Consider the following 21,265-nt stretch of genomic DNA (forward strand, 5'->3'; position numbering starts at 1 on the left):
TCTCTTAGGTACTTACTGCTCAGCATACTGACAACTCAACACACCCTCTTTCCGCTCTGCCCTCCACCCCCACCTCCCCTAAATAGATGGGCTTTTTCTATATTTTCCATCCTGCTTGCTGCCATCACCAACCATGAAGCCCTACTATCCGCCTCATCCCACACCCAGTCACCAGTTGCTATTTTGATGTCCTAATTACTTCTGGATTCTGTCACTTTTATCACCACCCTGATCCACATCTCTCTCATCACTCATCTGGCACACTGTGACAGTTTCCCTGCCCACACTCCTGTCCCCCACTGAAATCCGTGCCCCGAAATATGGCTAGATTATTTTAAAATGCAAATTTGGTAAGCCTTTCTGCCATTTAATATTGATCAAAGGCTCTCCTACAAACTTTCATTCAAGCTCCCTGATATGGCTTAAAAGCCTCTGAGATCTGTCCCTGCCCTGTCTTGCCTTTTTTTTTTTTTTTTTTTTTTTTTTTTGGTGGTGAAACTAGAAGGGAATTTATTTCAGTGAGCCAACACTGGGAGTGCCCTGTCTTGCTTTTTACACTACAGCACCAAACCCCACACAGCTTGTCCTCCCCCACCCTTGCTTTGCACACAAACACACACCCCATCCTTCTGTTTGGCAAACACTTCACTTGTCTTTGAACATGTACTTTAGGGCACTCTCCATCTACAAAGACTCCCTTGATGTCTCACATCACTTGCCCCCCACGTCAGACCTGCTCTCCTGGTGTTCCCTCAGTGTCCTTCTGTTTTTCCATATATCACGTGGAATCTTCATTCTCTCTATACAAGTATGATATGGGGGGGAGATACAGGTATATGTGTGTATGTATAACCTCCACTATACTGCTTATTCAGGAAGGCAGGGACTATGTTTTAATCATCTGAATATTCCCAGAGCCTAACACAGTGCCTGGCACATAGTAGATGTTCAGTAAACATATGTCAAACTATACTAAACCAGTGTTTGAACTTTTGAAGCAGCCAATGTAAATAGATTTTTGTGTGGTACATACCTATTGACAGTAAATATCTTGCCTTTGTTTGTTATTGTTTTAGAGTGGATGGTAGCTAAGCTAACATAACCCGCACATAGACTTGTGAGCTCTTTGTTCCTCTACTAGGCTAAAGGCAGTGAAAATGATCTAGATTTGGAATTTCGTATTTGTTGGTTTTGGAGCTAAAAGCTTTTCTGAGTTTAAAGTAAGAGTGCCCAACCAGCTTGATCTTCGTGATTGTATCAAAGTATCATGTTTCCAAAACAGTTTTGACCAAACTATTTAGACTCAGCTAAATATTTTCCTTTTAAACTCTTTTTAAAAATTTTTAAATGTTTATTTATATTTGAGGGAGAGAGACACAGGGAAGGGTAGGGGCAGAGAGAGAGGGAGACACAGAATCTGAAGCAGACTCCAGGCGCTGAGCTGTCAGCCCAGAGCCCAACGTGGGGCTTGAACCCACGAGCCATGAGATAATGACCTGAGCTGAAGTCAGACGCTCAACCGACTGAGCCACCCAGGCGCCCCTCAGCTAAATATTTTCATCAAAAATCCAGTTATATGTATTAGTGCATGTTTGAAAAAAAAAATGTGACTCTGCAGAAATGGAATAAGGTTAAAAGAAATCTCATTTTTTTTTAAGTATGAAAAGTGAGTGGACTCCCCTTCAAAATGTCTATTTCATAAAAGATAATGAAAATCTGAGGAACTATTCAAGATTGAAAAGGAGACCAAAGTGGGGTGCCTGGGTGGCTCAGTCGTTTAAGTGTCTGACTCTTGGTTTCGGCTCAGGTCATAATCTCAGAGTTTCGTGAGTTCAAGCCCTGCATCGGGCTCCGTGCTGACTAGTGCGGAACCTACTTAGAATTCTCTCTCCCTCTCTCTCTACTCCTCCACTGCTCATGCTGTCTCTGTCTCTCTCAAACATAAATAAATAAACTTAAGAAAAAAATATTAAAAAAGAAAAGGAGACCAAAGAGAAATGACAGTAAATGCAAGGGATGATCTTGGATCTGGGTGGGAGAAAAAAAGTTCCTATAAAGGTCATTATTGGGACAACCGGTAAAATTTGAATATGGGTTGTATATTACATAAAAGATTGTATCAAGATCAAACTTCCTGAATTTCACTTTGTTTCTATAAGAGGATATCCTTATTTTAGGATATACATCCTGAAGATTTCAGAGATGAAGGGTCATGTTCTCTGCAAAGTATATCAAATGATTTGGAAAAGTAAATAAATAAATGAGTATGTGAATGTATGGTGTGTGTGTGTGTAGAGAGAGGGAGGAAGGGAGAGAGAGGGACAGATGGACATAATGATAAAGCAAACGTGGCACAATGTTGGGAAGAAATACGTATGATAAATACAACATATGGAAGTTTGTTATTCAGTGGATAAATGTTGTATATTTAGACAACTAAATAGAATGAACAAAGTGTAAGAACAAAAATATGCATGAATCTCAAACAAAATATTGAATAAAAGACACTAGACACAAAAAATACATATGATTCCATTTATATAAAGTACATTTATATTGTTAGAAGTCAAGATAGTGGCTACCCTTGGGGTAGGGGAGCAGCATTTGGAGGAATCCTCTTTAGGGTGGTGATATCTCATTTCTTGATCTGGGTGCTGGTTATACAGAAGTGTTGAACTTGTGAAAATCCAATCACCTATATACATTTCTGTATGTATTAGTTATACATCAACAAGAAGTGTCAATACCAAGTGTATTGATTATCTATTTCTGCATAACAAGTTACTCCAAAACTTAGCAACCTAAAACAACATTGTCTCACACTATTTCTGAGGATCGGGATCTGGGAGCAGCTTAGTTGGGTGGTTCTGGTTCAAAATCTCCCACAGGGCTGCAATGAAGATGTCAGCTAGGGCTGGCTGCAGTCATCTGAAGGCTGGACTGGGGCCGACAGATCTGCTTCCACAATGGCACACTGAACACAGCTGTTGGCTAGAAGCCTCCGTTACTCACTGGCAAGAGGCCTCAGTTCCTTATCATGCTAACCTCTTCCTATGGCCATTCAAGTGTCTTCACATGACAGCTACCTTCCCCAGAGCAAGTGATCCAAGAGAGAGCAAGAAGGAAGCCACAATGCTTTTTATGACCTAGTGTCAAAAGTCACACTCTATCACCTCCACCATATTCAATTTGTTAGAAACAGGTCACTGAGTCCAGCTCACACTTTTGAAGGGAGAAGAAGCAAAGAATTCGGGGACATATTTTAAAACAACCACACCAAGCTTACCTGGAAATTTCATTAAAAGATTTGGCTTAGCTACATATTAAAAATAAATAAATGGAGACCACGTATTAACACGTGGGAAGTGGACAATACAGTAATAGCTAATTATATACGTTTGCTAAGTTATTTAGTACACATGATACTATGATACACATAGATCTAAGTGCTTTACATGTATCCTTTTATGTACTCCTCACCACTGCATTTTGACATAGGACTCCCTCACCTCCTACTTTACAGATGATGAAATTGAGGCCGAATGAGGTAAATGGCTTGCCCAAAGTTACACAGCTAGTTGTGGTTATAGCACTGCTTCTCAGTATTCTGGTTGTCCCATACATCCTCATATTTTAAAGCACCAACATAGAATTGTAGGTGAGGTAAAATGATTCTTTCAACATTAGAAAAAGAAATCTGAATTCTGGGTCAGTTATAAATGAGGTATAGCTGAATTAAAAATTTGAACACACAAAGTGTTACTTGTTTAAAAAGCACTATTGCACTCCACAGACTTCAGGAGGAGAAAAATATGTCAACAGACAAAATGAGCTTCTATTACACAAATACTTTTACTAGTTCAAGGACACTTTAAACAACTAGAATTAATAACAGGACAACACGAAAATTAATATAGATTCTCTGCATCAGAATCTCAATCTCTAGTCAATGAAATTAAAGAAGATGGATACAAATCAGAAACTTTCCATTTGAAACAAAAACGTGAGTTTGCCAGAGATCAAAAGGATCACATCTACCTCGAGAAACAAAAACATTGGTTCAAAAAGATCTCCTTGTTACACTTAGGGTGAGCATACATAACATACAGACTTGTCAAATCGCTATGTTGTACACCTCAAACTAATGTAACGTTGTGTGTCAACTATACTTTTTTTTTTTTTTAACATTTTATTTATTTTTGAGACAGGGAGAGACAGAGCATGAATGGGGGAGGGTCAGAGAGAGAGGGAGACACAGACTGAAACAGGCTCCAGGCTCTGAGCTGTCAGCACAGAGCCCGACGCGGGGCTCGAACTCACAGACCGTGAGATCATGACCTGAGCCGAAGTCGGACGCTTAACCGACTGAGCCACCCAGGCGCCCCAACTATACTTTTATTTACTTATTTATTTAGTTATTTGTTTTAATGTTTATTTATTTTTGAGAAAGAGAGAGACAGTGCACATGGGGGAGGAACAGAGAGAGAGGGAGACACAGAATACAAAGTGGGCTCCAGGCTCTGAGCTGTAGCACATAGCCCGACACGGGGCTCGAACTCACAAACGGTGAGATCATGACCTGAGCCGAAGTCCGATGCTTACTTAACCCATTGGGTCACCCAGGTGCCCTGAGAACTTTTTTTAAAAGTATAGTTGACACACATGGGGTGCCTGGCTGGCTTAGTCGGTTAAGCGTCCTGCTCAGGTCATGATCTCACCATTCATGAGTTCGAGCCCCACTTCAGGCTCTGTGCTGACGGCTCAGAGCCTGGAGCCTGCTTCTGATTCTGTACCTCCTTCTTTCTCTGCCCCTCCCCCACTCACGCTCTCTCTTTTTAAAATTAATTAATTAATTAATTAATTAAAAAAATAAGTTCTCAAACAAGAGATGAGATTATTTTAATAAGGAGGGATCAGAGAACTATATTTGAAGTTAGATTTACAACTTCATCTCCTCACATTCTCTTGACTCAGTAAAACACCAGAAAGCCTTTCCAGCAGCTAGGAAAATTTGCACAAAAAATACACTTAAAACTTAATGGTGAAATCTTTACGTATTTTAAGAAATTATTACTTTAAAAAAAAAGCAAATAATTTTATTTTCAATTATTTATGATTATATTTTAACTTTTACTGATGTTTAGTTTATGCTTTAAAATAATATTTGATTAATTTTATATTCTGGTAATCTATAGTAAAACAATATATATTTAACATTCATGCTTTTTAAAAATTTTTGTATTTAAATTCTAGTTAGTTACCATATTGGTTTCAGGAGTAGAATTTAGTGAGTCATCACTTACCCACAACACCCAGTGGTCATCACAAGTGCCCTCCTTTAATACCCATCTAGCCCATCCCCCTCCCTCCTCCTTCCATCAGGGGGAAGGAAGAAGGAGACAGCGAGACTCTTCAGCAGGCTCCACCCTCAGAGAGGAGCCCGATGCAGGGCTGGATTCTAAGACCCTAGGATCATGACCTGAGTGGAAATCAAGGGTCTGCCGCTCAACTGACTGAGCCACCCAGACACCCCCAGAAACTACTTTTTTAAATGTTGAGCATTTTGCTGTAAAAATAAATGATTCCTTTATTTAAAATAAATACTCGAAACATCAGTGAAGTCATTTTGGTCTGATCTGTCAACCTCTAACGGCTAGTAATTATTGACACTGTGATTTGAACTGCTCAGAATAGCTCTAATTTTACATTTCATCTAAATCAGGGTTCTTCCGGGTGCCTGGGTGGCTCAGTTGGGTAAGCATCAGATTTCAGCTCAGGTAATGATCTCATGGTTCGTGAGTTCGAGCCCTGTGTTGGGCTCTGTGCTGACAGCCTCCTTGGGATTCTCTGTCTCCCTCTCTCTCTGCCCATCCCCTGCTGGCTCTCTCTCTCTCTCTCTCAGAACAAATAAATAAACAGAAAAAAAAAAAATCAGGGCTTCTCAGCTGTTGACTAAATGTACTATTGACCTTCTGAGCCAGATAATTCTTTCTTGGTGGTGATACGGATCATCCTGTTCATTGTAGAATGAAGAGCAGCATCCTTGGTCTCTGTCCATTGGATGCCAGTAGCACCCTCCCCAAATCCCCTCCACCCTCACAAATGTTCCCTCAGGGCAAAATTGTCCCCTGTTGAGAACTATTGATCTAAATTATACTGCTCTGGCTATATGGAAAGAATACTAAACTTGGAATCAAGGTGTGAATTTGAATGCTAGTTTTCCCAGCTATACATACATGTTTAGAAGCACACCTTTCAAAATAATACAAAAGTTACCTGGCTTTTCAGCTTCATGTCTGGGGCACCTGGGTGGCTCAGTCGGTTGGGGGTCCGATTTCGGCTCAGGTCATGATCTCTAGGTTCATGGGCTTGAGCCCCGCATCGGCCTCTGTGCTGACAGCTCAGAGCCTGGAGCCTGCTTCTGATTCTGTGTCTCCCTCTCTCTCTGCCCCTCCCCTGCTCGCTCTCTGTCTCTCAAAAATGAATAAACCTTTAAAAATTTTTTTAGAAAAAAAGACTGCGATTTTCTTACCTTTGCTTTCCTATTTTTCCATTTTGTTTTCTTTTTTGTTCTTCTTTCTAAAATATCTTCCCAACTTTACATTGCAACCATTCTTCTGAATTGTTTATCCTGTGATTACATTTTTTATCGAAGAACTTTCTTTGTTTTCTGAATATCCCTTTTTAGAGTTTCTTGCTCTTGTGCGTTAGATGAAAAATCTGTTCTTTGAAGGTAATTGCATTAATCATTATTAATATGTCATATAACTATATATAATATATAATCACACATAATAAAATATTATTATATATAATACCTAATAATAGTTCTATTAATTATATTTTTATGTTCCCTGCATTGTCACTGGTGCCCCCCACCCCCCACATTTTTTTCTTTATTTTGGCCTCTGTCTTTCATGATAGAGATTTCCCAAATCCTGGTTTGCTCCTTCATATTTGAGTAGAGGCTCCTAAAAGCCAAATGAATACTCTCCAGGCACAAGTAGGACCCAGTGCTTGGCATCTTTCCTGTAGGGTGATTTGGCAGAGACAATCATTTTGTTGGGAACCCCCCCGTGCCAGTATCTGTGGATCTTTTTGCTTAGGCCGGTCAGTTCCCCCAGAGAAGAAGGCTGCACTTTCCAGCATGAGGAGTATAAACTTGACTGCCAGTGCTCTAGAAGCCAGCTGAAATAAGGGTGTGGTTTCTCTTCTCCCCCATCAGCTGCATCTGATGGCCCTAAGCCCAGAGTCCCTCTGGTCTGTTCTCAGGATATACCTCCTGCCTTCTGTTGAGGTAAGAGAGGCAATCATCTGGCCGCTCAGATCAGAGGAGGGAATCTGGGAATCTAACTGCTCCTTATGTGGATCTTCAATTCATCCCTCTGTTTTCAGCCCCAGTCTCCCATTTCACCTTCAGATATAACTGTTTCTTCCCATCCCAAGCCTTTCCAAGGCCCTGCAGCCCAAATTGACTTATGCCCCCATTCATCCCTCCTCTATTAGCTTTCCATTTTCCAAGATTTTTTAAAAATCATATCTAAATAAGATCTAGTCATTTTTAAATCATGTGTTCTTTCTTCTGCTCTCTTTATTCTCTTATTTTAGGGGAGTTTGAGAAGGGAACAAACATAAAATGTGTATGTTCAATCTACTTTATTTAACAGAAAGTTCCTTTTCCACTCTCCTAGCCTCTTGTGCACTCAATCTCCTCCATGCCCTACTTGTTAGGGTAATCTATAACATTTGCAGTGTTCTTCCCATGCCCTTCCTGGGGCTGGAATACCTCTGGTATCTTGTCTGCCTGGGGAATTTCCACTGTCCCTCCCCAATCCCACTCCTGGGCATTACTGGCCCCCTTTTCTGTGTTCTATAGCTTATGTACATTCATTAGAGCACAGTTTTCCAACTAGGAGTCATGGATTAGTGGGTCATGAAATCAACTTAGGGACCCTTAGATAGTATTTATGTTACATTTAAATATATTGGGATGAGACGTAAGATATATTTCTTGGTGTGGGTCAAGGTTGAATAAGTTTGAAAGCCACTGTATTAGGGCATTTTTCACTTTGAATTGGTTGTTTATATGTCTTTACTACTAGACATTGAGCAACTAGGGGGTAGAGACCATGAGTTATTCACTTTCTCTATGCCCGGGGTATTATGAAATCCAACAAGGCTTGGTCAATATTTAGTGGGTTGAATCAAATACATATGAGATCACTGTGTAACCCATAAAGTCATATGAACTTGAACTATATACCTAAACTAGGAGTCTAATTAGCTCACAGGACAGCTAGGGCACTTGAGGACAAGTGACAATATTGTCACAAAGGTTGTGTATCACATACCTGAGGCAGCAAGGCAGACCTCAGTGAAGGTGGACCCATGCTGCTCTACTAATTCCTGGGATCTGAAGCCAGCTCCAAGAGCTTCCCCATCCTGGTTATCTCACTTAGATATTTAAACATCTTGCTCTGCTAGGGTGTTTGATTATTGATAACCCTTGAATAGATCTGGGATTCCCTACAAACACTCTGAGAAACCCGCCACTTAAGATTCCTCTTTTCAGTCGTTAAAAAGGTTATAAAGATTTGGGGGAGGCAATGTTGTATAATGATTTCATCATACAAGCGACTTACGGCCATACAAAAATCTGGCTCCAGATGCTATCTCCTTGAGAAAGTAACTTATCTCTCAAATTCAGTTTTCTTTCTTTTTAAAAAAAAAAATTTTAATGTTTATTTATTTTTGAGAGGGAAGGAGAGTGTGAGCGGGGGAGGGGCAGAGAGAGAGGGAGCTGGAGAATCCCAAGCCGACTCTGCACTCAGCACAAAGCCCAGCTCGGGGCTCGAACTCATGAACCGCAAGATCGTGACCATGACCGGAGCCAAAATTGGATGCTGCACCCACTGAGCCACCCAGGCGCCCCTCAAATTCACTTTTCTCATCTGCAAAATGGGAATACATAATATCCACTTCGAAAGGTAACACGTGAATAAGACCAGGACTGGACAGTGAACAAAACAGCTTTCCTTTCCTTTTCTGTATGTGTTCTCTAAGAGTTGTTTGAAGAAGAGGAAAACCACTAAACAGATACCATCAGGCTAACATTTGAGTCAAACTGGGCCCGAGATGCCTTGACTGGCATCCTCACTTTGACCTTGTCTGCTTTAAACCTGCTGGCCCCGAACAAGAGGTGCCTGGCCATCACCCCACACGCTAAGTTGTAGAGCCGATTTCTGCTGTTTCAGGGAGGAGGCTGAGGCTCAGTTACCCACAGCTGAAGCACAAAGCTGCTTCTCAGGTCTGCATATGCTTTGTGGGTCTACAAAGAGACTTGCGCAGTGTTCAACTGTTAACTGATAACTCCTGACACACCTTGTTCAAGGTAGAAATGTTACTGGATTTCTCTCCTTTATTCCTTTATTCAGGGAGCGAGGAACCTACATTCAATCTATGCATTAGGGGGTGGTGACTTGGGTTGGTTCACCACCCTTTTTAACTCGTGGAAAGCTCCTGGGCTATTGATCCGCACAAATAGCTATAACCCATCAGGTTAGGAGGAGTTTTGCCTGAGAAAAGAGAGACTGTCAGAGCTTCGCTCTCTCTTGTGGTCTCTGCGGTGTCTGAAGTAAGTCTTGTGGTGGTTAAAACATTGTGGCTCATGCTCAAGAGAGAGCTCCAAAGATTTTATTTTTAGGGTCCTCTAAGCCTTCGGTTATCTGAGCATCCATGGAGTGGGAGCAGAGAGAAAGACAGTGTTTATCTTTGTTTAGTCTGCTCCAAACAAGGTTCCAAAAACTGAAAGCCTACAATTCTAAAGCCACTGATGAATGTAGACAGGAAAAAAAAAATCTTGAGACCAAATGACTATAGTTTAATATGAAGAGGATGATTCAAAATCTGATAGTTGTATATTAAAACAAAATAAAAGCATTTATAAAGCCCTGGGAAATATTTATTATTTTTTTAAGTTTATTTATTTATTTTGAGAGAGAGCAAGCACGAGCAGGGGAGGGACAGAGAGAGGGAGGGAGAGAATCCCAAGCAGCCTCCACACTCAGCATGGAGCCTGATCCGGGGCTTGATCCTACAATGAGATCATGACCTGAGCCAACGTCAAGAGTCAGGTGCTTAACTGACTGAGCCACCCAGGCACCCCTAAGCCCTGGAAATTATTTAAGATTAACAATAAGTAATCAGAGGGGTGTCTGGGTGGCTTGGTCAGTTAAGCGTCCGCCTTTGGCTCAGGTCATGATCTCACAGTCCGTGAGTTTGAGCCCCACATAGCGCTCTGTGCTGACACCTTCCGATTCTGTATGTGTGTGTGTCTCTCTCTGCCCCTCTCCTGCTCATACTTTATCTCTCTCTGTCTCTCAAGGATAAATGTATGTTAAATAAAATAAATGAAATGAAATGAAATGAAATAAAATAAAAAACTAGTGAACAGAATATTTAAAAAAAATTTTAATGTTTATTTTGAAGGAGAGAGAGACAGCGTGTGAGCAGGGGAGGGGCAGAGAGAGAGGGAGACAGAGAATAAGTGGGCGCCAGGCTCTGAGCTGTCAGTACAGAGCCCGATGTGGGGCTTGAACTCACGAGCCATGAGATCATGACCTGAGCTGGTCAGATGCTTAACCGACTGAGCCACCCAGGTGCCCCTAAACATAATATTAATGCACAGATTATAATATTAGTATATCAGGAATCTTGCCAGAGCTGTGAAGGGAGGGTCTGTAAGGTTGGTCGGGAGCTCAGAAATCATTCTACTGCTACGACCACACCCAACACCATGTGTAGACAATCCACCAGCAAAAAGTTCCAACTGAATGAACCACATGTTCATTTTTATTAATGTGAGTTGCCATAACAGGTATATCATGAAGGAAGTTTGGGTTGCAAAACACAGAAAACTTCACTAACAAAGACACTTATTCTGTCATATAACAAAAGGCCAGATGTGGTGCTCAGGGTAGGTTAATTTATCAACAACTCTGGCTGGATCTTTCCCATCTCTCTTCTCTGCCACCTTCAACATGTTGACTTGTCCTCTCTGCTTGGCTCCATTCATGGTCACAAAATGGCTGCCTGAAAGCTACCGGTCACAGGTAATGTTTAGAGCAGAAATAAATTCTCATCTAAGTAGACAGTAAGTGCATATAAAGGTTTTATTTAAATCATAAATGAAGGAACTGGTAAAGAATACAAAAAGTGGAGGTGCCTGGGTGGCTCAGTCGGTTGGGCGTCTGACTTCAGCTCGGGTCATGGTCTCACAGTTCATGGGTTTGAGCCCCGCTTCGCGGTCTGTGCTGACAGCTCAGAGCCTGGAGACTGCTTTGAATTCTGTGTCTCCCTCTCTCTCTGCCCCTCCCCCGTTCGCGCTCTGTCTCTGTCTCTCAAAAATAAATAAACATTAAAAAAAATTTTTTTAAAAAGAATACAAAAAGTTGGGGCGCCTGGGTGGCTCAGTTGGTTCAACTTCAGCTCAGGCATGATCTTGTGGTTCGTGGGTTCAAGCCCCAAATCTGCTGTCAGCACAAAGCCCACTTCAGATCCTCTGTCCCCCCATCTCTGTCCCTCCCCCACTCTCACAACCGCAAGCTCGCTCTCTCTCTCTCTCTCTCTCTCTCTCGCAAAAATGAGTAAACATTTAAAAAAATGTTTTAAATACAAAAAGTTGGTTCCCTGCTTTCAAGGAAGAAATATGTATATCAATAAATGAACAAAATTATTAGGTTCGGTACAAACCAATGGATGTTCCACAGGCAAAAAAATAACGCCTTTGTGGTTAGTGTTTCTTCAAGGCTATGTAAGAACAACACCGTATCAATTTCCACAGGTTAATGGTACAAAACTGTAAACTGTACCTTTATCAGCAGTGGATTGTTAGCCAAATATACTATAACAACAGCTATATTTCCAAGAGTGCCAGATGAAGGTCAAGCAGGCTTATTAGAAAAACTCTATCATTTTATTTTTAAAACAACAATCATCATTTTGTCTTTTTTAAGGTTTAGGACCAACTTTTCTTTCAGGTACAAACTGTATTGTATGCCTTAACCAAGGTGAATGAGGGCAGTTTAATTGGCTTAGAGCAGTAGGGCTTTCTTTTCTTTCCTTTTTTTTTTTTTTTTTTTTGCGGGGATTTTTTTTTTATTTGAACTAAAGTTTGCAACCCATTAATGGGATGGTGGGATGGAAATAATACAGTATGGCAACCAGCATTTAAAAAAAAATGAAATAGAATATCAGAGTGCATCAAACATAAACATAATGACGTCAACGATTAGTTTTGGCCTCTGTTGTGTGTGTGTGTGTGTGTGTGTGTGTGTGTGTGTGTGTGTGTTGAGTATCAATGTAGTTATAAAATGGGTATAAAATGAGGGTGCCTGGGTGGCTCAATCGGTTAAGCATCTCACTCTTGATTTCGGCTCAGGTCATGATCTTGTAGTTCTTGAGTTTGAGCTCTGCTTCAGGCTCTGCGCTGGCAGTGCAGAACCTGCTTGGGATTCTCTCTCTGTCTCTGTCTCTCTCTCTCTCTGTCCCTCCCCTGATTGCTCTCTTTCTCAAAATAAATGAACTTAAAAAAAAATTTTTAATGGGTATAACATATGAGTAGTGGTTAGAAAGTTTGAAAAACACTGACCTAGGCCTTTTAAGACTCATCCTGGTAGCTGCTAAGGGATCCATGTAAAACACGACTGCTTGGAAAAGGGTGATTAAAATCATGGTTTTGTCCTCAAGGAGGCAGCTGGGGAAAGGCTGTTGGGTAGACAATCAACAGAGTGGGCTACAGCAGCAGAGTGGCCAAGTACTGCTCAATCCCATTGTTCTCATCTTCAAACCCCATGAGCTAAGAAGCCTTCTACAATCTTGGCTGCTACGCTACATTAAGTGACCCAGCACCTTCTTTACTACTTCAAATTCAAGATGGTCCACATACCACAAAATTTATCCTTTACCTCCCCTTGTGACACTAGCTTTCTCCCAAATATCTGTTTTCTTTCACTGATAAAATAATTGAAATTTTATCCGGGCACATGGCTATCCAGCTAAGGACTACATTTCCCAGCTAGGGAATGAGCATGATGGAGATCATGTGACTATCCGAAGTGCACAGAAGTGATGTATGCAAATTCAGGGTCATGTCCTTAAGTTGTAGGGAGCGCTCTCCTTTTCTTCCCCCTCACTCTGCTGCCTGGAGCAAGGACTCATTTGGGACCATATGGACAAAGGCAACAGCTTAGGATAGTGGAGCCACAAAATAGGAGGTGCCCAAGCCCTGGATTATTACACAAACGAGAAATTAAGCTTCTTTCTCATTTGTGCCACTGTTTTTGAGTCTCTGTCATGGCAGCTTTGCCTGAATCCTATCTAATACTTTCTTCTTATGTATTATTAGTAGCAAATGGCAGAAGCTTGAAGGGCAGAGAGAGGTACATAGACATTGGACACATCTGTGTTTAAGGTGTGTGGACTTTAAACCATACTCTCAGACAGTAACTGTTTGCTTTCATGTCTGGGGTCAAAATCCCAGCAGGCTGAGGATTAGATAGAAGGTCAGAGAAACACAATTCTTGCCCATGATAGATACTGCTTAGATTAGATTAAATCATATGGAAACATTTTAAGTTAAAAAAAAATAGTCAAATATTAGCAATTTTGTAAGTTTCAATCTAACAGAACTGATGGTGGATTTCACAGATACGGCGTTCTGGAGTTCACAAATGGCAGGTTCTTCAACAACTGTTCTTTCTTAGGGACCTACGTCAAAAGCTGGACCCCCATGGCAGAGGGCCCTCACATGCACACCTGCATCAAGAGCCTTCACAATGTCATCAGCCTGTGATCAGAGATTCTGACAAAGCCTTGAGAAATACCCTGAATCTACTGGGATGACTCATAACTATCTTAAAACAGACAAAATGAAATCAATGAAATAATAGCAGTTAGCCATAGTTTTATCGGGGTGTAGACTTTGAGAGGAGGCAAAAGGCTTAGGTCATGATACGACTTAAGCCCAAATGTGTGAGCCACAAGATTAACCTCTTTTTATGGAGCTCACTGTGTCCCACTGCAGATAACGGAGGATTGCAGATAGCAACTCCTCTCCCGTCCCCCAGTCAGTATGACAGATGGCTATCCTATAGCTTAATATATTATGAATACTGATTCTCTTGGCCTCAATTCCAAATTCTTGGGAAAGAATCTGATTGGCCGTATAGCCAAATACAGCAGATGCTCCTGGTGCCCCGGGCCACATTTGCTTGGTCCATCTATGACTTCAGCTACTGCTGGGGACAGTTCCTATAAGCCTGACTGGCTTCCCACCTCAAAACCCAGCCTCACCATTTCTGCCCCCGGGGCAAAGCCTCCATAGCTCAGTCAGCTCACACACAGGTGCAGATTGGCTGTGCCAAGTGGGTGTGGGAGAGTTATCACCCCCAGCAACAATCCCCAACTTACGGCAGACAGGAGTCCGCCCAGCCTTCTGTCCTTTAGAAAGACAATTCTGAGGTGCATTCTATATCCCAGTGGAACTGAGCTCCTATTATCACAGTGGTAATCAGCTCAATAACATTCTTTTTCTTTTTAATGTTTATTTATTTTTGAGAGAGAGAGACTGTGTGTGAGTAGGGGAGGGGCAGAGAGAGAGGAGAGAGAGAGAATCCAAAGCAGGCTCCGTACTGCCAGTGCCGAGTCTGACGTGGGTCTTGAACCCATGAACCGTGAGATCATGAGTCACTGAGCCACCCAGGCACCCCTCAGTAACATTCCTTTTTTTTTTTTTAACATTTATTCATTTTTGAGAGACAGAGAGAGACAGAGAGTGGGGGAGGGGCAGAGAGAGAGAGAGGGAGACAGGACAGAATCTGAAGCAACCTCCAGGCTCTGAGCTGTCACCAGAGCCCAACCCGGGGCTCGAACTCACAGACCGCCAGATCATGACCTGAGCCAAAGTTGGATGCTCAACCGACTGAGTCACCCAGGTGCCCCTCAATAATATTCTCTATTGGTTTTCTTTCCTTCCTTGTCTCTGTCTCCTACTTTGGCTGGGATTACCTCCCACATGAACCACCTGCACCCAGATCCTTATCTCAGGCTACGCTTTTGGGGCAACACAAGCCTAGATACCTAGTATGTGTCAGATGATTACCCCCAGACCAATCATCGTTGGGAGGGCAGAAACATGGTTGTCCTGAGCCACCCCAGGGTGTGAGGGTGGGTTGAGGGAAGCAACAGCCAGAATTTCCCTGAAGGAATGGCCAAAGTGTACCCCATACACTAACCCCATTTGGCTGAGCTTTTGCATAGAGGTAAGTCAAGGTGTTTCCTGCAGATAAGGTTGGGATTTTTCTTAAAATGTTTTTTTCTAAGTACTTCATAATTGCTCTGGGAAAATAGAATTCCCCCCTTTCATTTTATCCTTTCAGTGACATATTGGAAACTTACTTTTATTTTTTTGAGAGAAAGAGAAAGACTGTGCACATGTGCGAGTAGGGGAGGAGCAAAGAGAAGGAAAGGGAGAGTATTCCACACAGGCTCCACACCATAAGCACTGAGCCCAACGCGGGGCTCAAACCTATGAACCTTAAGCTCATGACCTGAGCCGAAGTTGGACACTTAACTAAGCCAACCATGCACCCCAGAAAGTTTACTTATTTTAAAATATCTATCTCGGGGCGCCTGGGTGGCGCAGTCGGTTAAGCGTCCGACTTCAGCCAGGTCACGATCTCGCGGTCCCGGAGTTCGAGCCCCGCGTCAGGCTCTGGGCTGATGGCTCAGAGCCTGGAGCCTGTTTCCGATTCTGTGTCTCCCTCTCTCTCTGCCCCTCCCCCGTTCATGCTCTGTCTCTCTCTGTCCCAGAAATAAATAAAAACGTTGAAAAAAAAATTTAAAAAAAAATATCTATCTCATACCTAAACTCCTTACTGAACTCTAATTCTAAACACTGCCCCCACTCCAGTTCAAGCCATCATCATCTCTTGCTTGGATTGTAGCAGCTGGTATCCTATCTGGTCTCCCTTCTTCCGATCTCCTAGTTCTTCTGATCTGTTCTCCACTCTGAAGCCAGGGTGATCTTCCCCAAATACAAACCTGATCATGTTCCTCCCCTACTTAAAGCTATCTGTAGTCTCTTGTTATATATTTTTTTTCAACGTTTATTTATTTTTGGGACAGAGAGAGACAGAGCATGAACGGGGGAGGGGCAGAGAGAGAGGGAGACACAGAATCGGAAGCAGGCTCCAGGCTCTGAGCTGTCAGCACAGAGCCCGATGCGGGGCTCGAACTCACGGACCGCGAGATCGTGACCTGGCTGAAGTCGGACGCTTAACCGACTGCGCCACCCAGGCGCCCCAGTCTCTTGTTATATTTATGTTGAAGTTCTCAATACTACTGTGGCCTCCACTATCTGAGCTAATGTGACCCCTGCTAGCTCTCCAGCTTCCCCTCCAGATTGCTTTTTATACCCTAAGATCCAGATGCCCCAAGCTTTTTTAAAGTTGATGTAAAGACCTCGTTCCCTCTCTTATCTCCGGGTCTTTGTCCCTGCTGATTCCTCTGCCTGGGGTACCATCTCCTTCCACTCTACTCCTCTCTCCCTTAGCCTTCACTTAGCTATCATGCACTCATCCTTCAGGTTTTGACTTAAAAAGATACTTGTCCACCCCAGACTGGGGGTTCCTGAAATGTATATATTTGCCCTGTATGACATGTCTTTGCATATATCATCCAGTTGCTTTTTCATATGTTTTTATTAAGCTTTTTAAATTTTTTATTTCATTTTAAAAAATATTTTTTAATGTTTATTTATTTCTGAAAGAGAGACAGAATGCGAGCAGGGGAGGGGCAGGGAGAGAGAGGGAGACACAGAATCCGAAGCAGGCTCCAGGCTCAGAGCTGTCAGCACAGAGCCCAATGTGGGGCTCGAACTCACAAACTGAGAGATCATGACCTGAGCAGAAGTCAGGCACTTAACTGCCTGAGCCACCCAGGTGCCCCTATTAAGCTTTTGTTTTTTTAAATTTATTTTATTTTTATTTTCAGAGAGAGTGAGCTGGGTAGGAGCAGAGGGGGAGGGGGAGAGAGAGAGAGAAAGAGAGAAAGAGAATCCCAAGCAGACTCTGCACTGTCAGCACAGAGCTTGACTCGGGGCTTGATCTCATCAACCCGTGAGATCATGACCTGAGCCAAAATCAAGATAGAATCAAGCATCCGAAATCGGATGCTTAACCAACTGAGCCCCCCAGGCGCCCATATGTTTTGTATTAATAAGCTCCCAGGGGCGCCTCAGCAGCTGAGGGGCTGAGTTCTTACCTGTGAGAACAGAGGAGACCATGACAGCCTGACACAACTTACTTCATTCTTACAGCAAAACAACTTTACTTCTTTTTTTAATTTTTTTTTAATGTTTATTTATTTTTGAGACAGAGAGAGACAGAGCATGAACGGGGGAGGGTCAGAGAGAGGGAGACACAGAATCTGAAACAGGCTCCAGGCTCTGAGCTGTCAGCACAGAGCCCGACGCGGGGCTCGAACTCACGGACCGTGAGATCGTGACCTGAGCCGAAGTCGGCCGCTCAACCGACTGAGCCACCCAGGCGCCCCAAAACAACTTTACTTCTAAAAACAATTTTTGAAATACTATCAAACCCACATAAACAAAACCACACAATTCTAGGCACTGCGCTGGGTGCTAGGGACCCAGAACTAGGGAGACGTGGTCCCTGATTTCCCCGTACATTTATGTGCGCCTGTGTGACCAGCTGATTACAATAAGGTGATGTGGGTGCTAGCACAGAACCAGGGAGATCACAGAGCAGGTACTGGGGAGGGTCAGGGAAGTCTTACGCAAAGGGCATCAGAGCTAAACCTGGAGGAAGGATCCGCAGATCCGGAGAAAATTCTGCACTTCGAGGAAATATGGGAATCTTCAGCTCGTGGACAGGAAGTGCAGCCGTGGCAGCGGACGAAAGGGCGAGGGGGAAAGTGTGAGAGCGAGAAGCGGGCAAGGGACCCAACTGTAAAAGACCCCAAGCTACCCCAGCCCGCCTTCCCCAAGATATCTACCCTCGTCCTCGCCCGTCCTTTCGCTCTACTGGGAGCAAAACCGGCGCGCAAGATCCCCGCGCCGCGCGCGGCCACGCCCTCGCCTCACCCAGCAGGGAAGGGCGGAGCTCTCCTCTGCACGGGCGCTCCTCCCGCCGCCCCGAGACTGCGCGGGACGTGCCCGCCCTGCGCGATGACGTCAGTGCGCCCGCGCGCGCCGGGGGAGGAGTGGGACCCCGCTGGTCGGGAAGGGCTCAGGCTCCGGTAACTCGGGCTGGGCGGGGGAGAGGAAAGGGCGGGGCTGGGAGCCCCCCAGAGTGCGGGGTCGTGGCCTGGACCCGGCGCGGGAGCCCTAGACACGATCAGCGCCGCTTCTTCGGCCAGCCGGCCCCGCCCGGTCCAGCGATGGAGTTTCCGGACCTCGGGGCTCACTGTTCCGAGCCGAGCTGTCAGCGCTTGGGTGAGGGGCGGAGCGCGCGGGGGGCGGGGCCGGGCCCGAGGGGCTTGGAGCTGAAGGTGGGGCGAAGGGTGGGCTCCGGGGCTGGAAGTGTCAGAGGAGGGCGGGGATCGAAGTTGGGGGCGGTGGCTAAGGGGGCGTGGCTAAGGAGATGGAGCCTAGGAACGGGTATAGTTTGCTGCAAACGGGTATAGTTTTCCTTACCGAGTGGAGGGCTTGAGTGAGTGGGAACGACGTCGAGGTCTCGCTGGGCCTGCAATCCGACCCACTTCTTGCAGATTTTCTGCCGCTGAAGTGCGACGCCTGCTCGGGCATCTTCTGCGCAGACCATGTGGCCTACGCCCAGCATCACTGTGGGTCTGCTTACCAAAAGGTGAGGGGGCGGTCTGAGGGTGAGAGGGGGCGGGTGGAGAAAGCATGCAGCATCTCCGGAATCCCTCTGCCTCTCTTTTCCTCTGCTTTATTGCTTTGAGGCTCAGCGGTGCAAACATTGTTTCCTTGTGCGTTATAGGGGGCATATCCAGGTTCTTTCAGGGAGGCTGTTTCAGGACCAGATATTTGGTTGGACTGGGAGCGGGCCACAGACTGAACCCTGCTCCTTAACTCTAGGATATCCAGGTACCTGTATGCCCACTCTGTAATGTGCCTGTACCTGTGGCCAGAGGGGAGCCCCCTGACCGTGCTGTGGGGGAGCATATTGACCGAGACTGTCGCTCAGATCCAGCACAGCAAAAACGTAAGGTAAGCATTGGAGGGGTTAGCCATGACCTAGCTGGGACCATGGATGCTTGCAAACTGGAACAGCTGTTATGATGGGACTCGAGAGGTGGGGGTCAGAGTCTCAGCAGAGGCAAACCTTCCCACTCCACCTCAGATCTTCACCAATAAGTGTGAACGCTCTGGCTGCCGGCAGCGAGAAATGATGAAACTGACCTGTGAACGCTGTGGCCGAAACTTCTGCATCAAGCACCGTCACCCACTGGACCATGATTGCTCTGGGGAGGGTCACCCAACCAGCCGGGCAGGGTAATTGCTACCAAGTCCAGTACTTGTGCCTTTAGGATCTCCCCATCCTTTTGGAACTTACTCAGCCTCTTTCATTACAAGTTGGGGAGCTTCAAACCTGTTGCCTTTGGCTAGGGGAGTCTTTTAGCTTCGTTTTCAAGTGCCTATTTTTCTAGACTGTTTGGAGGAACTCCCCTCCTGACTTCCTGGGTAAGGCCTGGGAGGAGCCTGCAAGCTATCCTTGGAAGCATGCCAAGAGTGTCTCTTCTCTACAGACTTGCTGCCATCTCCAGAGCACAAGCTTCTTCTACAAGCACCATCCCCAGCCCGAGTCGGACATTGCCTTCATCTACCTCTCCCAGCAGGTAGGCCTGCCTGTTTCTCCTCTCCCTTTTTCCCCTTTGCATCTCTGACCTCAGCCTCTTGAATGTCTGCCGTAGAGCCACAACCCAGTCTCCATCCCGGACAGCCCCTCCGGTGATTGCTCTGCAGAACGGCTTGGTGAGTTGGGTGGAGGTTGGATGGACAGAAGGAAACCCACACGGAGAATAAAGTCCAAGGCAACTGGTCTCTCTCCTTTTTACAGAGTGAGGATGAGGCTCTGCAACGAGCCCTAGAACTGTCCCTGGCAGAGACCAAACCCCAGGTCCCAAGGTACCTACTCTGGTGAAAGACGATGGGATGTGGGCAAAAGCTCAGACTGGAGGGAGGTACGTGGGACCACTCCAACCCCATGTAGGATGATGGCTAGGCACTTGGGCTCAAAATGAAGCTTATTAACTATATGATCTCTGACAAGTTCTTTTAACCTATAAGGTTATAAGGTTCTTAGTTTCCTCTAAAATGGAACAGTACTAATACCTACCTACTTATAGGGTTGTGTGGAGATTGAGATAATACTCAGAAGTGCTTAGCACGGCGATGCCTAACAGATAAGACACTCATGTTTCAGATATTATTGTCATCTAGTTTAAGCTGTTCCTCCCTCTCAGTTCTCAGGAGGAAGAAGACTTAGCTTTAGCACAAGCACTATCAGCAAGTGAGGCAGAATACCAACGGCAGCAGGTATGAGGACTGGGTGGGGGGAGTTGAGGTCCTGCGTTGGGAGTTTGGGGGGCTTTCTTCAAGTGGTGGAGAGTGTGGAATGGTGGTTATCCTTTTGTTTTTGGTGTGACTCTAGCCCACGCTGGGCTCTGAAGTGAGGACTGTCCCTCATTTCCTTGACGTCGCACCCTGTCTTCCTTCCCTTCCTTCCCTTCCTTCCCTTCCTTCCCTCTTCCTTGCTCCAGGCGCAAAGTCGCACCTTGAAGCCGTCCAACTGCAGCCTGTGCTAGGGCCTTGGGCTTGGGGAGGGAGGCTCGGCTGAGGAGGACTGTGGCCCTCACACCTCTAGGGTACAGAGGGAGAGGAGGCTGGGAGCAGCCTGGAAGACTGAGGAGAAGGAGAAGAAACGGAGGCCCCCTCCAGGGAGCGTCAGGAGGAACAGCTGTGGAGCCCAGCCCATAGAAGGCCCCGCTGGCCTCTCCAGCTGCATAGGAGAGAGCGGCTAGAACCATCCGGCGGCTGAGCCTCGGGGAATGCCGGCCAGGCCCCGTTCAGCTCCCTGCATCATGTAATCCCCCTTACACTGGGGCTGCCTCATGCCGAGGGGACAAGGAGGGGCCTGCAAAGAATAAAGGATCTTGGCAGTCAATAAGACCTCCAAGTGCTGTGTTTCTTTCTCCTCTACAACCGAAACCAGGGGGGTCC

At 45.0% G+C, this 21,265-nt stretch overlaps 1 protein-coding gene across 3 annotated transcripts; it reads left to right on the forward strand.

Moving 5' to 3' along the window:
- Window positions 1–18,255: 18,255 nt before the first annotated feature.
- ZFAND2B (zinc finger AN1-type containing 2B) lies at window positions 18,256–21,214 on the forward strand. 3 transcript variants are annotated; one of them, XM_019838714.2, is made up of 9 exons: window positions 18,256–18,514; window positions 18,790–18,884; window positions 19,121–19,252; window positions 19,386–19,537; window positions 19,792–19,881; window positions 19,936–20,017; window positions 20,103–20,170; window positions 20,509–20,581; window positions 20,806–21,214. In XM_019838714.2, exons 1-9 carry the CDS (start codon window positions 18,460–18,462, stop codon window positions 20,848–20,850), a joined length of 792 nt encoding a protein of 263 aa, XP_019694273.2. In that variant the 5' UTR covers window positions 18,256–18,459; the 3' UTR covers window positions 20,851–21,214. The 3 variants fall into 3 exon arrangements, with proteins under 3 accessions (XP_019694273.2, XP_019694274.2, XP_003991216.2); XM_019838715.2 differs by having other exon boundaries at window positions 20,910–21,214; XM_003991167.5 differs by having other exon boundaries at window positions 19,957–20,017.
- Window positions 21,215–21,265: the final 51 nt, after the last annotated feature.

This window comes from Felis catus, chromosome C1 (assembly GCF_018350175.1).
Source record: "Felis catus isolate Fca126 chromosome C1, F.catus_Fca126_mat1.0, whole genome shotgun sequence".
NCBI lineage: Eukaryota > Metazoa > Chordata > Mammalia > Carnivora > Felidae > Felis > Felis catus.